This window comes from Squalius cephalus, assembly GCF_949319135.1.
Source record: "Squalius cephalus genome assembly, chromosome: 4".
Taxonomy (NCBI): Eukaryota; Metazoa; Chordata; class Actinopteri; order Cypriniformes; family Leuciscidae; genus Squalius; species Squalius cephalus.
Genome location: NC_137125.1, coordinates 4,389,819 through 4,402,412, shown reverse-complemented (window position 1 = coordinate 4,402,412; position 12,594 = coordinate 4,389,819). Strand labels below are relative to the sequence as shown.

Sequence of the window (12,594 nt, the reverse complement as noted above, 5' to 3'; positions counted from 1 at the left end):
TTTAATTTTTTAATGCATGCTATATCGTTTAATGTTGTTATTCTGTAAAGCACTTTTGATCTGTTCTAAATGTGCTAAATAAAATTGAATTTGAAATATTTATCAGAGTAATGTTTCATTCTTTCTTACTGTAGTAACTTACTGCGCTGTTTTTGACTTTGTCACCACGAAATGCCTTTTTCTTTCTGAATGATATTTCCTGTTCAGTTTTGGGGGCATAAATACATACATTTGCTTGTAAATTAAAAGATGTAGTTTACTTTGAAAGACATTTTGATTAAAAACCATATTTAATTGCAACCCTAAATGGTCTCTGTCTGAAAGGAGTCATTTAAAAATTCAAGCACAGTACAAGCATGATAAACTAGCATAGAATCTTGCTGTACATAAAGCAAGATTGATTTTATATTGTTTCTATGTTGATTCAATGTTAAATAAGTGATTTAATTATGGTTGAAATAATATTGATTTTATGACCATATTCATTTGATTTTTCATCGTTGAAATAACATTATTTCAGGGTGCAAACCTGATGAAAAATCAATGAAAATTTCAACATTGATTCAATGATCTTTTGGTTAATACATTAACATTGATTCAATGTAGATTCAATGTTGGTCTGCTATCTGGGTACTCAACACGAATTGATTCGTGTCCATAAGCACGAATTTCCTTCTTTTTTTCGTGTCACTCAGCACGACTTTCAATCTAATGTATTTCAATGGGACGTATGCACCACGTCTTTCTTTTCGAGAGCACACTATTGTTTTTTCTCAAATGTTAGGCTATTCCTTTTGCAAGGGCTACATTACTCAACATTTAATCAGGAGATTTTAATCCTTGTTGTATTGCTTTATATTCGGTTGGCTACTCAACACGAATTGATTCGTGTCCATAAGCACGAATTTCCTTCTTTTTTTTTTTTTCATGTCACTCAGCACGACTTTCAATCTAATGTATTTCAAAGGGACGTATTTTCGTATTTTTTATTTTTGGGCTACATTAAAATTACATAAGACGGTATATTTTCTATATGCTTAAAACATTCCTTCATTTAGGTGGGATATTTTATAATTTTCGATCACATATTGTGGTAATTTCCCTCTCACGTCCATAAGCCGACGTTGAGGGTAGCTTGCTGAAACCCTTTTCTAAATCGGTAATATCACGATTTTTCCTCTCTTTTTTTATATTATTGTGGACTACATTAAAACGACATAATTGCAGGACTGCATATTTGCTGTACACTGAAAAAAATGATTTATTGACTTAGTTGAATTTACTAAAAAAAATTATGTTAATTGGTTCCACATAATTCATTTTAGCTACATTTAAACAAATGCATTACGTTGAACTAAGTTCAGCTTAATGCATTTGTTTAAATGTAGCTAAAATCAATTGCGTGGAACCACTTACGATAAAAACATTTAGAAAATTCAATGAATTTACATCATTGAATTTACTAAAAAAAATTATCGTAAGTGGTTCCACGCAATTGATTTTAGCTACATTTAAACAAATGCATTAAGCTGAACTTAGTTCAACGTAATGCATTTGTTTAAATGTAGCTAAAATCAATGTAAGAACAATGGGTTGTACATTAATATTAATATTAATATTAATATTAGCTCAAATTATCTATTGGGAATTTTAATAATTAATCATGAATATGATTAATATTTTGTATGTTACAGTTACATTAATTTATCGCAGCTGAACTAGATTGATATATGAACGATTACCATAACGGGTTATGGTTCGTCATTAATACATCAATTGTTCTTATTTCAGCTCGAAGTTATGGGATAACTTTAATGGAATTAATTTAGTTATCAAACAATCTGTTTGTCCAGCGAACAGATTGTACGTAAGATTAAATTAACTCTCAAGGAAAATTATCCTTCTTACAAACACGAGAAAGAGTATCTTTTCCAGGCCTTGAAAAGACACTCTCGGTGTCTGTAGACTAAAATTAGGTTACTTAAATCGTAGCCTACCAAGATAAAGCATATAGCTAAGATCGAACATTTCAGGGACTAAGTAACATGGGCAATTAAATCAGAGTCAGTCAATATGGAATTTAATAATTGGACCAATACATCGAACTAAGGAATATATCAAACTACACAATACACACGGATTATATGTCTATGTACATAAAATACAGTTAAACAATACAAGATAACGAATAACGAAAATGAGAGAGAGAGAGATAGATAGATAGAGAGAGATCGGAAGATGCGAGAGATGGAGAGGATGAGCGAGCGAAAGTGAAAGCAACCTGTGCGATCAGAGAAAGCACAGTTTTAGGCAGACTCACAGACAGCAACCTTTTGACAGACAACAAGGAATCAGATCACCTTGAAAAAGGGAAGATACAACCTTAAACAGCATTTAGATTTCGAGACTTGCATGTGGTCTGTTGTGGTGCTGAGGCAGGCGCGCGCGCATGGGCCTTTGTTCTCTCATGCGTCTTCAGGTGAGCGCGGCCGCGGGATTTTCAAAAGAGTCTTTTCTTTGAGTTGAAGTTGCTTGCTGCGTTTGCTTCGCTGAGTCCGAATACGAAAGAATGCTCCCTAAAAGGGAGCCATGGGTCTTCTGAAGAAGAGGGTTCGTAAAAGCAGGAGAGAGAGAGGAGTTTCTGAGTCGGTCTTTTATGGACAATATGGGTTGACGCCTCTGTTCGCGCGAACAACCAATGAACGTCCAAAGGTCTGAAGCGGGAAAAAATGTCTTTGTCTCTGGGGCCACGCCCACTCGGATGAGTCATGAGGAGATGAGCTTTGAGCTGTTCGGCTCCCGAAATATGAAAAAGTGTAAAATAATGCACATTACTTCATTCTGCTATCGAAATTCGACTCTGTTAGATTGAGAGAATTTCAACGATATCACACACGTCATATGAAGATTAAGAAAATCAAGTTACATAAGATATGCATATTTACAAGCATTTTAAAGTTCGTTACATGTCTAGAAATAAGATTTACCCAAAATGTGTTGTACCCTATAGGGTACAAATGGATATGAAGCTTGAGGAACTAAACACGGTACACACCTGATTTGTCTAACCTTATTACCAAAGTTTACCAGAATACACAAACTACACCACGTAAAAGAAAAATTATGAGATGGGAAATTACATCCATGTTTACATTTCTTCGGTGGTTATGCATATAGAAAATTTAGGATTTAAGTAGAAAATGTAGGATTTAAGTAGGAGTAAAGATTACCACGTTAATTCTGCTCCACTCCTAAAAACCCAGTTGACATTCCATTAGGCAATAAAACACAGTTCAACACATGGGGGAAGGGATTGCCAGAGAATGTTAGTGAACCTTCTCTAACTAAAACACTATTGATTAAAGAATACATTTCAAAACCACACCTCTAGAAAATCATAATTATATGATCAAACAAATTACTAACATGCATACAGGAAGGTCAAACCCAAATCTGAGTTACATACATTAAAACTATATTTCTATAGGAGGATGTTTGTGTGTGTGTGTGTGTGTGTCTGTGTGTAGAAAGTTTCAAGTTTCGTTATCTCTCTGTGGTCCAGAGAGGGGAAAGGGGGGGTTCGGAATGTCTCTGAGGTGAAATTAGTGTCGTAAAAGTCAATTTGTTCCAGTCTTTATGGAGCCTGGCGTATGATTTGTAATTTCGAAGTCAGGAGGTTACAAGCTCTGATAAGTTTAGCAAAGAACGTTTTGGGCAGGAATGTGCTTAGAAAACACAGAGAGTCCGAATTTGTTAATTCAGAATCAAACGAGCGAATGATTCAAATAGCCAATGTTGTTACATCAATTATGTGGATCCAATTAACTTAATTTCTTTTAGTAAATTCAACTAGTTAATGAATCATTTTTTTCAGTGTAGGCTTAAAACATGCCTTAATTTATTGTGGGATATTTTATAATTGTCGATGGTATTTCAATTTGCAATGGCTTAGTGAGCCTACTTTTCTTTTTCTTTTTCTGCGCCAAAAAAAAAAGAAAAAAAGAATAGCCTACTTTTATAGAACTTTCATCTCAATACTGATTATGAAGTTGTAATAAATTAATTATATAGCCTACTGCAGAAATGTTTATATTACTTTATATGGACATATCCTTTGGCAAAGAGATGGATGCATTCTGGGAAGTGATATGTGTTTAAATGTAATGGCTACATACTCGTTTTTCCTTCACTTGGACATTTATGCTGACCCCTTTAAAAGTTTGAGCACGGATATAAAATATTAAGACTGTACTTTTTAATTATGATTGATATTTTGGCGCAATTTTGTGCAACACGTCACTGTGTGCGACCATCGCAGGAACCATTGCCCAGCGCGATTCCACCATGGTAAGTCGCTTACAACAGTCTAATAAGCAAGATGAATTCATAAGCATTATTTACACGTCCAAAGTGAATAAAATTACGAGTTTATAAAAAAAAAATGTTCTAAGCCTAGATATAGGTTCTAGATGTATACAAAATAAAATTATGAGTATTTCCACATAAAAAAAAACCATGTTGTGATATATATATATCACAACATGTGTTTTTTTATGTGGAAATACTCATAATTTTATTTTGGACGTGTAACTGCTTATTGAGAATTTTTGGGGGGAATAGTAATTGGGGACATTTAGATGATGTGATTTTCTCTCAATCATCGTGGTTCACACACAACGTCACTGTAATGTGTTAGTAATAACAATATTATCACTTGGTCTAACGTTATACTGCACATAACGCTGCCTTTAAATCTGGGATGGCGAACCCCTAGACACATGTTACGCGCCATTAAAAAAAAATGTTACGCGACTTTTAACAGTAGCACAGGAAATAGGAACAACGTGAATCTGTATTTATCCTAAGCATTTACAAGAAAATGGGAATCACTCACTATTTGGGCACACTTTTTAAATCTTATATCAACATAACACTACATAATTAACATTTTCTGTTGTTCTCCCTGCAGATCCTGTCAAACATATCACCTGTCGAACCTATCCGAACCTGATTTTCAAAACCCAAAGGCACTTTTAAGAGCCAACCTCTATCTCTTCATTATTTTCTATATCTTACATCCTCTCTGTTACATCCTCTCTTTCATCCTCAATCTTTATCTATCTCACAGTCTTTATCTATTGCTCTTTCTTTCCTCCCTGTCTGTCTTTGTCTACTTGTCTGTCTTACCCATCTTTGTCAGTCTGTCTGTCTGTATCTGACTGTCTGTCTGTATCTGACTGTCTGTATCTGACTGTGTCTGTCTGTCTGTATCTGACTGTCTGTCTGTATCTGACTGTCTGTATCTGACTGTGTCTGTCTGTCTGTATCTGACTGTCTGTCTGTATCTGACTGTCTGTCTGTATCTGACTGTCTGTCTGTCTGTTTGTATCTGACTGTGTCTGTCTGTATCTGACTGTTTGTTATAATGCCAGGGGGGTCTACAAAAAAGATCTGCCCCTTTTGTCAGGGGATAATATTTTGTGCTCAAAAGATCTGCTCACATTGTAAAAAGGAGCAGCCTCTGAAGCAGCGCCTCAAGAAGAAGCTTCAGAGGTTTGATGAGAAGCGAGAGGAATGGGTGGTTGGTCGTAAGAAAAACCACAACACTGCATCCATCAAGGATGAAGCCAATATCATGGTACGTACAATTTCATACATGACAGTAAACTGTCCAGATCATCTAAGAAGTACATTCAGTGGTACCATTTGTTATTGAGCATGCCAGCGCAAGGTCAAAAAGGCAGTATTTTTTGCCAATATAGATAAATTTGAATATTTTTTTTCCAATGATACTTTGTCATCCCTGTGTCATCAGAATCAATTTAAAAGTATAATTTAACTATCAACTTTGAAGGCACACGCAATTGTGATTTGTAGTTTTTATTTTAGTGGTGGTAATACAACCATAAAGTTATCACATCTTCACCGTAATACATCACATACCTAAATGATCTACCAGAGCAAAATTTGAACACACAGCAAATATAATTGAAACTCAGGAATTCTTGAGTTCATAACATATACAGTCATGCATTATGACAGAATTACAGGTGCAATTTAATAATCAAACTTTCTTATTGCGTCAACTGTAAATATGTGCAGCATTCACCCATTTGGTCACATAATCACTAAGGTTCTGCCTTTATTTATAATTAATCTTTAGATTGTCATTGTCCAGTTGCACAATGGTTACATAATCTTATCAATGTAGGTGCAAAACCCGAGCTACTAATGTTACAAAAATAAATATTTATAAAAAGTTATATGAAGGGTACCCTCATGGTGTCAGATTCATCTTTTTACTGTTTTTCTATATGTAGTTGTTTTTTGCTTCTATTGTATGAGCCTTTCCTGTTTGCACATAAAGCTAAACTCACCATTGGTTAAAAAGCCTGAATGGCAGTAACCTGGATGTTGTCATTAATAATGTTATATATTTTTAAATTAATATTCTTAGTTATTTTTTATGTTGTTTTTCTATTACTTAAAACAGCAAACACAATTTTGTCATTGCAGCTTGAGAAACTCCATGCCATTGGCTACAAACCAGTTCTGCTACTAGGAAAGGAGAACAAAAAAATTAAGTGCGAAATATTAACGCCTCGCTGCACACTCTCCACCTTTGCCCAGGACTACCTACAGAAGATAGGTTCATTTTATGAATACCTTTGTGAAGGTGAGATGCATGCACTGTCTTAAAGTCACAGTTCACAACTTGTGTTGAGTACTCAAAATATTTTATTAATGTTTAAATCTTAAAGGAATGGCTCACCCCTAAAACTTAAATTCAATCATTCTTTTTTTCTGCTGATGAATGCTTGTATGATCATAGGCTACTCTATGTGACGTCTCTACCAACACATTTAATGTAGACGCAAATGGGTAGAAAAACATAAAAATTCACACCTGGCAAATGATTATGGGAATTGAAGTAAACTTTCAAAACAGTAGTTTCTTGCAACTGCAGATACTCAGACATGTAGATTCTAAGTGTATTGAGCCCTGTTTGTATTAATAGCATGCAGCACACTGGTCTACAATGGGATTTGGCACCCAGAGTTAAGTGCATTCAAGCTGTCAACTTTAGAATTATGTTTGGTATGTTTTTGTAGGAGCCATATTTAATTTCTGTTTTCAGCCCACATACAACCATATTTTTAATGTTTAGGCACACTGACCACAGCATTTTTTGTAGTGACATGCTAATTGAACACATTACATTTGCAAAGACCCGTTTTGGTCACTGGGTCAATGAATCAAATGATAATGAATCTATATATACTCATTGAAACAATATCGAGGACAGTGCTAAAATGTAGATCATTAAAGGAAATAACACAGAGAAAAAGAAAACCATCAAATTTTTGCTGTGGATACACCACAAACTTACACTGCTACTAACTTTGAGGCATAAAGCCCAAAGTTTTTTAGCGCACGCAGTCTAGTCTTAACTGAATAGTTTGACAGTCTGTAAACAAACATTATACTTGTCATTTTTTGAATAGATATTATGAGCACTCTGGGTTTTATTTTCCTGACTTAAAGATATATTGTATTGGTTATCGTCATAGAAAATCAATCAAATATATTACAGATATCCACCATAATACATCCAGTAAACTCTCAATAGTTCTCTTGCAATCAAATTTGGTATATATTGTTCAAACACATTTACCTAACAGTTAAAACAGGTACGGATCAAGCTTATGGTTAACCTCTATGTTTTAAATAAGCAAAACACAACACTTGTTTAACTTGCACAGGATGGACCCAGGATTCCAGTGGCAATGAGGATCAGCTGATTACTCTGCAGCTCACACCCTGCGAGGCGAGCCCCACGGAGGGGCAAGTGGAGCAGGCTGAATCCACGGAGGGGCAAGTGGAGCAGGCGGAATCCACGGAGGGGCAAGTGGAGCAGGCGGAATCCACGGAGGGGCAAGTGGAGCAGGCGGAATCCACGGAGGGGCAAGGTAATTAGAACAAGTTTAAAGAGTTACAGTTTATATTTGTAAAGTCCACAAGTGTTTGACCCATGGGTTACCTAAACTTTACTCGATTTCCAGTGTTTTTCCCCCATAGAGCTTGATGCAGGTTAGGGCTCTTTTCAACGAAATGAACTCAAACACACCATGCTATAACTTTTTTGCTGCTTGATAAAGTAAAACTCACTAGGTGATGATACACAGGGCAACTTTTTGAGCAATGTTGCTGGGCAATCTTGCCGAGCGATTGTTCCTTGGGCACTTTCACATTGAAAATGGGCAACACATATTCTATCTGGATAATTTAGATGGGTTGTGGGCCCTGTGTCTCATCTGGTTGCCCGTTGACGGCAACATTGCTCAAAAAGTTGCCCTGTGTATCATCACCTACAGGGTTCTCATTTTCAATGGATAATCTGCTAGAAAAGTTTATCTGATATTACATAATTAGATAGATTATAGGTCTATCTGATTCTGTACTAGGGCTGTTGGAAGGAATTTTGTGAGTCTATTAAAAATCTAAAAGTAAAATAAGTACTACTAATCAAATGCTGAAATTACTAGGCCAAATTTTATTATTAAAGATATTAGGATAATTCGAATATTCAAAATAATTGGGAATGTCAATGTCCCATGAACACTTAAAGGGATACTTCAGGATTTAGCATTAAGCTTTGTATTAGTAGAAAACCTGTAGTATTTTCGAATTACCATGCTTTCCACCCTCATATCCCCCTGAGACAAGAGATTTATGTATTTTTTGTCTGGAAAAAATCCTCCGATGACGCAAAAATCGTCATTTTGCGTCATCGGAGGATTTTCTGGCCTGAGGCTAAAGACTACAGCCAGTAGATGGCGTTGTTCCGCATGTTTTCAGCCCACCCATAGAGGGAGGGATCTCACTCACAGAATGTACACAGTGTCAGCCGTCTTTCTTTGGAAGCTAAGCTAGCAGGCTCTAGTTCTGTGGAGAAAGCTGAATAGTAGGAGAAAGCTGAGTAGTTGGGGTTACCATCCTCTTTTTCCCGGACTTGTCCGGCGAGCGAGACCGTTCAGAATGTCCGGGATTCGGCTTTTGCTTTCTGCGGTCGCCATTCATTGTTAACATGCACACCTCTTGTTTCAATCTAACTGAATTCATTCCGATCGGTGAATCTGAATGTAGTGTTTACATGAACGCTAAACAAGTGATCGGTTGATGTGCGTTTTAACATTGCTAAGAAAATTCCCGCACCTCCGTTGCGAGACCGGCGCGTCTCAGTAATGACGCCACCGGCCTCGCGCCGTTCTCCCGCGGCCGTCAGCCTCGTCCTGCTCGCCACAGTAAACATGATGAATGGCGACTGTAAAACGCAAAAGCCGAATCCCGGACATTTTGGGCGATCCCGAAATCCCAGGCAGACTCGTCACGGAGACTCACTGGTAGCCTAACCTTGTTTTAAACTGCGCTCTCTTACCAGTAGGCGTGGCCTCCTAGGGCAGCGAAGCAAGTGCATTCTGGGAGTTGTTGTCTTTCATCCACATGAGCCAAAAATACATTTTCTGGCTTTTCTCAGTTTAGAAAGCTCCAAATTAAAACATTTCTTCACATTTCTTCTACATAAATGACCTATTTTAAATACACATTCATCTTTCCAGAGGTGAAGTATCCCTTTAACTTAACCATTCTCCCACCCCTTGCGTTCCCTGAACAAGTCAGCGCAGAATCAGCGCTTGTTGAAACAAATTAGGATTATCACAAACAGGATGGACATAAACGAGAAAATGAAACACGTGGAGTTAATGGAGCAACCTTAATTCAATCGCAATAAGAATGCATATTTACACCTATTAATACATGTACTGCCACACTTGTGCGATGTTGTGATCTTCAAGAATTTTAAATAATAAGTTAAAGATTTATTTGGTATATGAGTAATTTTCTTTCTTCAAACCCACAGCTGTCTTCACAGGGTCAGCCAGGGGCACAGTCGCAAGTCAAAAAAAAAAAAAGTCAGGTATGTAAATAATGTTTGTCCGTCCTTCGGATGAGATGTTAAACTGAGGTCCTGACTCTCTGTGGTCATTAAAAATCCCAGGGTGTCCTTCGAAAAAGTAGGGTGCGGTGGGGTGTAGGGGTGTAACCCCTGCATCCTGGCCAAATTTGCCCATTGGCCCCTGTCCATCATGGCCTCCTAATCATCCTCATATACTGATTGGCTTCATCACTGTCTCCTCTCCACCAGTAAGCTGGTGTGTGGTGGGCGTTCTGGCGCAATATGGCTGCCGTCGCATCATCCAGGTGGATGCTGCACATTGGTGGTGGTTGAGGAGATCCCCCCTTCAATGTAAAGCACTTTGAGTACCCAGAAAAGCGCTATATAAATGTAATGAATTATTATTATTATTATTATTAGGGTAATTATTGGTGGTTCTGATAACTGTTACCATAGCTTGGTAACTATGAAACTCAATGAAACTCATTAGTCAAGCAGATTCTCTAATAAGTAAATTAATTACTTAAATAGAATTTAAAGGGGACCTATTATGCTAATTTCCTAAGGTCTTTTTAAGGTCTTTTCTCATATTTCAGGGGTGTCTAGACACACCAGGGACACATATTTATGTTGAAAAGACATTACAAAGTGCATTTTGTCTAATTATTGTAAAAAAAAATTCTTTTTCTGAGTGAGATATATGACTGGACTGTAATCTTATATCCCACAGGGGGACCAATGCATATGCCTGAAAGGAAAAGGCCACAAAAGAGTAAGTGCATGTAAAAGCATACTTTGCTAAACATTGCAACTTAACCCCTGTTAATTCGCTTTAGTTCAATTGCTTATTTTCTTTAACAACTACAACAGACAATTTCTGGTAGTCACAATTTTATTTATTTAATGAATTATTTAGCAAACGCTTTTATCCAAAGTTACTTACAAATAAATACAATATGTACAATACAAGCAGTCAAATCAACAACAGGGCAACAATACTGTATGTAAATGTCGTGACCAGTCCAGCTACTCCAGCATAGCACACGTAACCATGATTATTCATAATAGATATAGAATAGGAATGATTAGTATTATTGAGATTATTACAATTGACAAGCTATAAAATCCAACAGGCTTAATTAGTCAAATTTTACCAAAGTGCATTGCCAAGTAGTAGAAGTAGCAGCAGTGTTCTTAGTTGTGAGCTGTGGCTTAGCAGTAGTATGGTTATTCAAGCAAGCATACCACATTGGAACCGAGAGTAATTTGGTTCCATGATACATGTTTTGATTAGTGATAAACATCACTTGTCATCCTTGCAAGTCTGGTCACTACTTAAGTCTTCATAGTTGTGTTTATTTTGTTTCTAATCTAACTATCTAAGAAATATTTGAAATGTGTTTTGATGTTCACAGATTGCTCCTACCACACTCGCCTAGAGGCTTTCCCCATCAGGAGTGTATTAAGAGAAAGAGTGAGAAAGGTTAGACAGTCATAAAGGAACTGCAGAGTGTAGGCAGTATGCAGAGTGTAATATAATATTTAGAAACTTCCGTGTGTTTTGGCAAATACATATTATACATACCATAATTGTTAGGTAGATACTTTTTATGTGTTCAGTCTTTTTGAATTACAGTTTATGAAGGAGTGTCTTCTGAAAATCAATGAAACTCAATGCCTATAATCAGACATAAAAGCCTTATGCTAAGAATGGATTTTATTTTTTGTATTTTCTTACATTAGGGCAAAGCAGAAATGCTGGTTGACTGGGAGCCCTTTCCAGTATGGTATGTATTATTCTGTTCCTCTGCTTTATGAATTAATGCATTCATTATTTATTTACTTAAACTTTTTTTTTTTTTGCTACAATTTTTTTATTAATCTGTTCTGTTTCAGATTAAACAAGCCTTTTAAACAAGTTTAAAGCATACATCATTACCGAACATGTCTTTTATAAGTATAACAGTTTCATTTTCCATCTATGAAGGACCACCACCATTAATGCATGCATGAAGGTGGTGGTCCTTCATAGACGGAAAATGAAACTTATACTTATAAAAGACATGTTCGGTAATGTTTTAAGTTTATTGGAAACCCCAACCAGTAACAGAAAAAAAAAAAATCCCTTCTGTTTTTAGTGGTGAGCAGTGGGCCCATTCCTGGCAGCCAAAGGATTCACTACAAAATAATGAAAATAAATAAAATGTATATTTAGAACTCCATTTTGGTTTCAGCCTATTTATTAAATTGTTTCTGTGCTGCATTTGAAGTCATATCTCATCCTTCTGTAGTAGTGAAAAGGGGAACATCTCCAAGAATATGACCTGGAGTTTAATCTCGAAAGGGAATGTACTAGAAATGTACTTAATCCAACTGAATTTTCTTCTTCAGATGTTATTCAAAAGCATGTTTCATATTTCATGATTATAAATTGCACTGTTATTTTATTACAGTTGACGTGTAATTTGATTTCATGTTCTGTTTTCTGTGCTTTTCAAGTTCACTTAACCTCACAGTCCACTGTTAAGAAATACAACCTTATGGCTTGTTTGACATGAAGCTAAAATATGAAGTTCAACAAATAAGACTGTCCTTCTTTATACTCGCACATTATATCATATCTTTTACATTGTCTC

The 12,594-nt window shown here is 36.1% G+C and overlaps 1 protein-coding gene across 2 annotated transcripts; it reads left to right on the top strand.

The window, feature by feature from the left end:
• Window positions 1-4,246: 4,246 nt before the first annotated feature.
• Window positions 4,247-12,174, top strand: LOC307156654 (uncharacterized protein). Of its 2 annotated transcripts, XM_079868133.1 has the most exons (9): window positions 4,247-4,347; window positions 4,970-5,638; window positions 6,517-6,676; window positions 7,764-7,970; window positions 9,923-9,979; window positions 10,689-10,730; window positions 11,374-11,441; window positions 11,702-11,745; window positions 12,097-12,174. In XM_079868133.1, the coding sequence occupies exons 2-9, from the start codon at window positions 5,426-5,428 to the stop codon at window positions 12,158-12,160; spliced, it is 855 nt and encodes a 284-aa protein (XP_079724259.1). In that variant the 5' UTR covers window positions 4,247-4,347; window positions 4,970-5,425; the 3' UTR covers window positions 12,161-12,174. The 2 variants fall into 2 exon arrangements, with proteins under 2 accessions (XP_079724259.1, XP_079724260.1); XM_079868134.1 differs by lacking the exon at window positions 11,374-11,441 and having other exon boundaries at window positions 4,259-4,347; window positions 12,097-12,127.
• Window positions 12,175-12,594: the final 420 nt, after the last annotated feature.

Excerpts from the sequence above, each read along its gene's own strand:
- LOC307156654 (XM_079868133.1), top strand. The coding sequence starts at position 5,426 with ATGCCAGGGGGGTCTACAAAAAAGATCTGCCCCTTTTGTCAGGGGATA. Across the intron at positions 6,677-7,763 it reads TTATGAATACCTTTGTGAAG|GATGGACCCAGGATTCCAGT; the intron begins GTGAGATGCATG and ends TAACTTGCACAG. Across the intron at positions 11,442-11,701 it reads TAAGAGAAAGAGTGAGAAAG|GGCAAAGCAGAAATGCTGGT; the intron begins GTTAGACAGTCA and ends TTCTTACATTAG.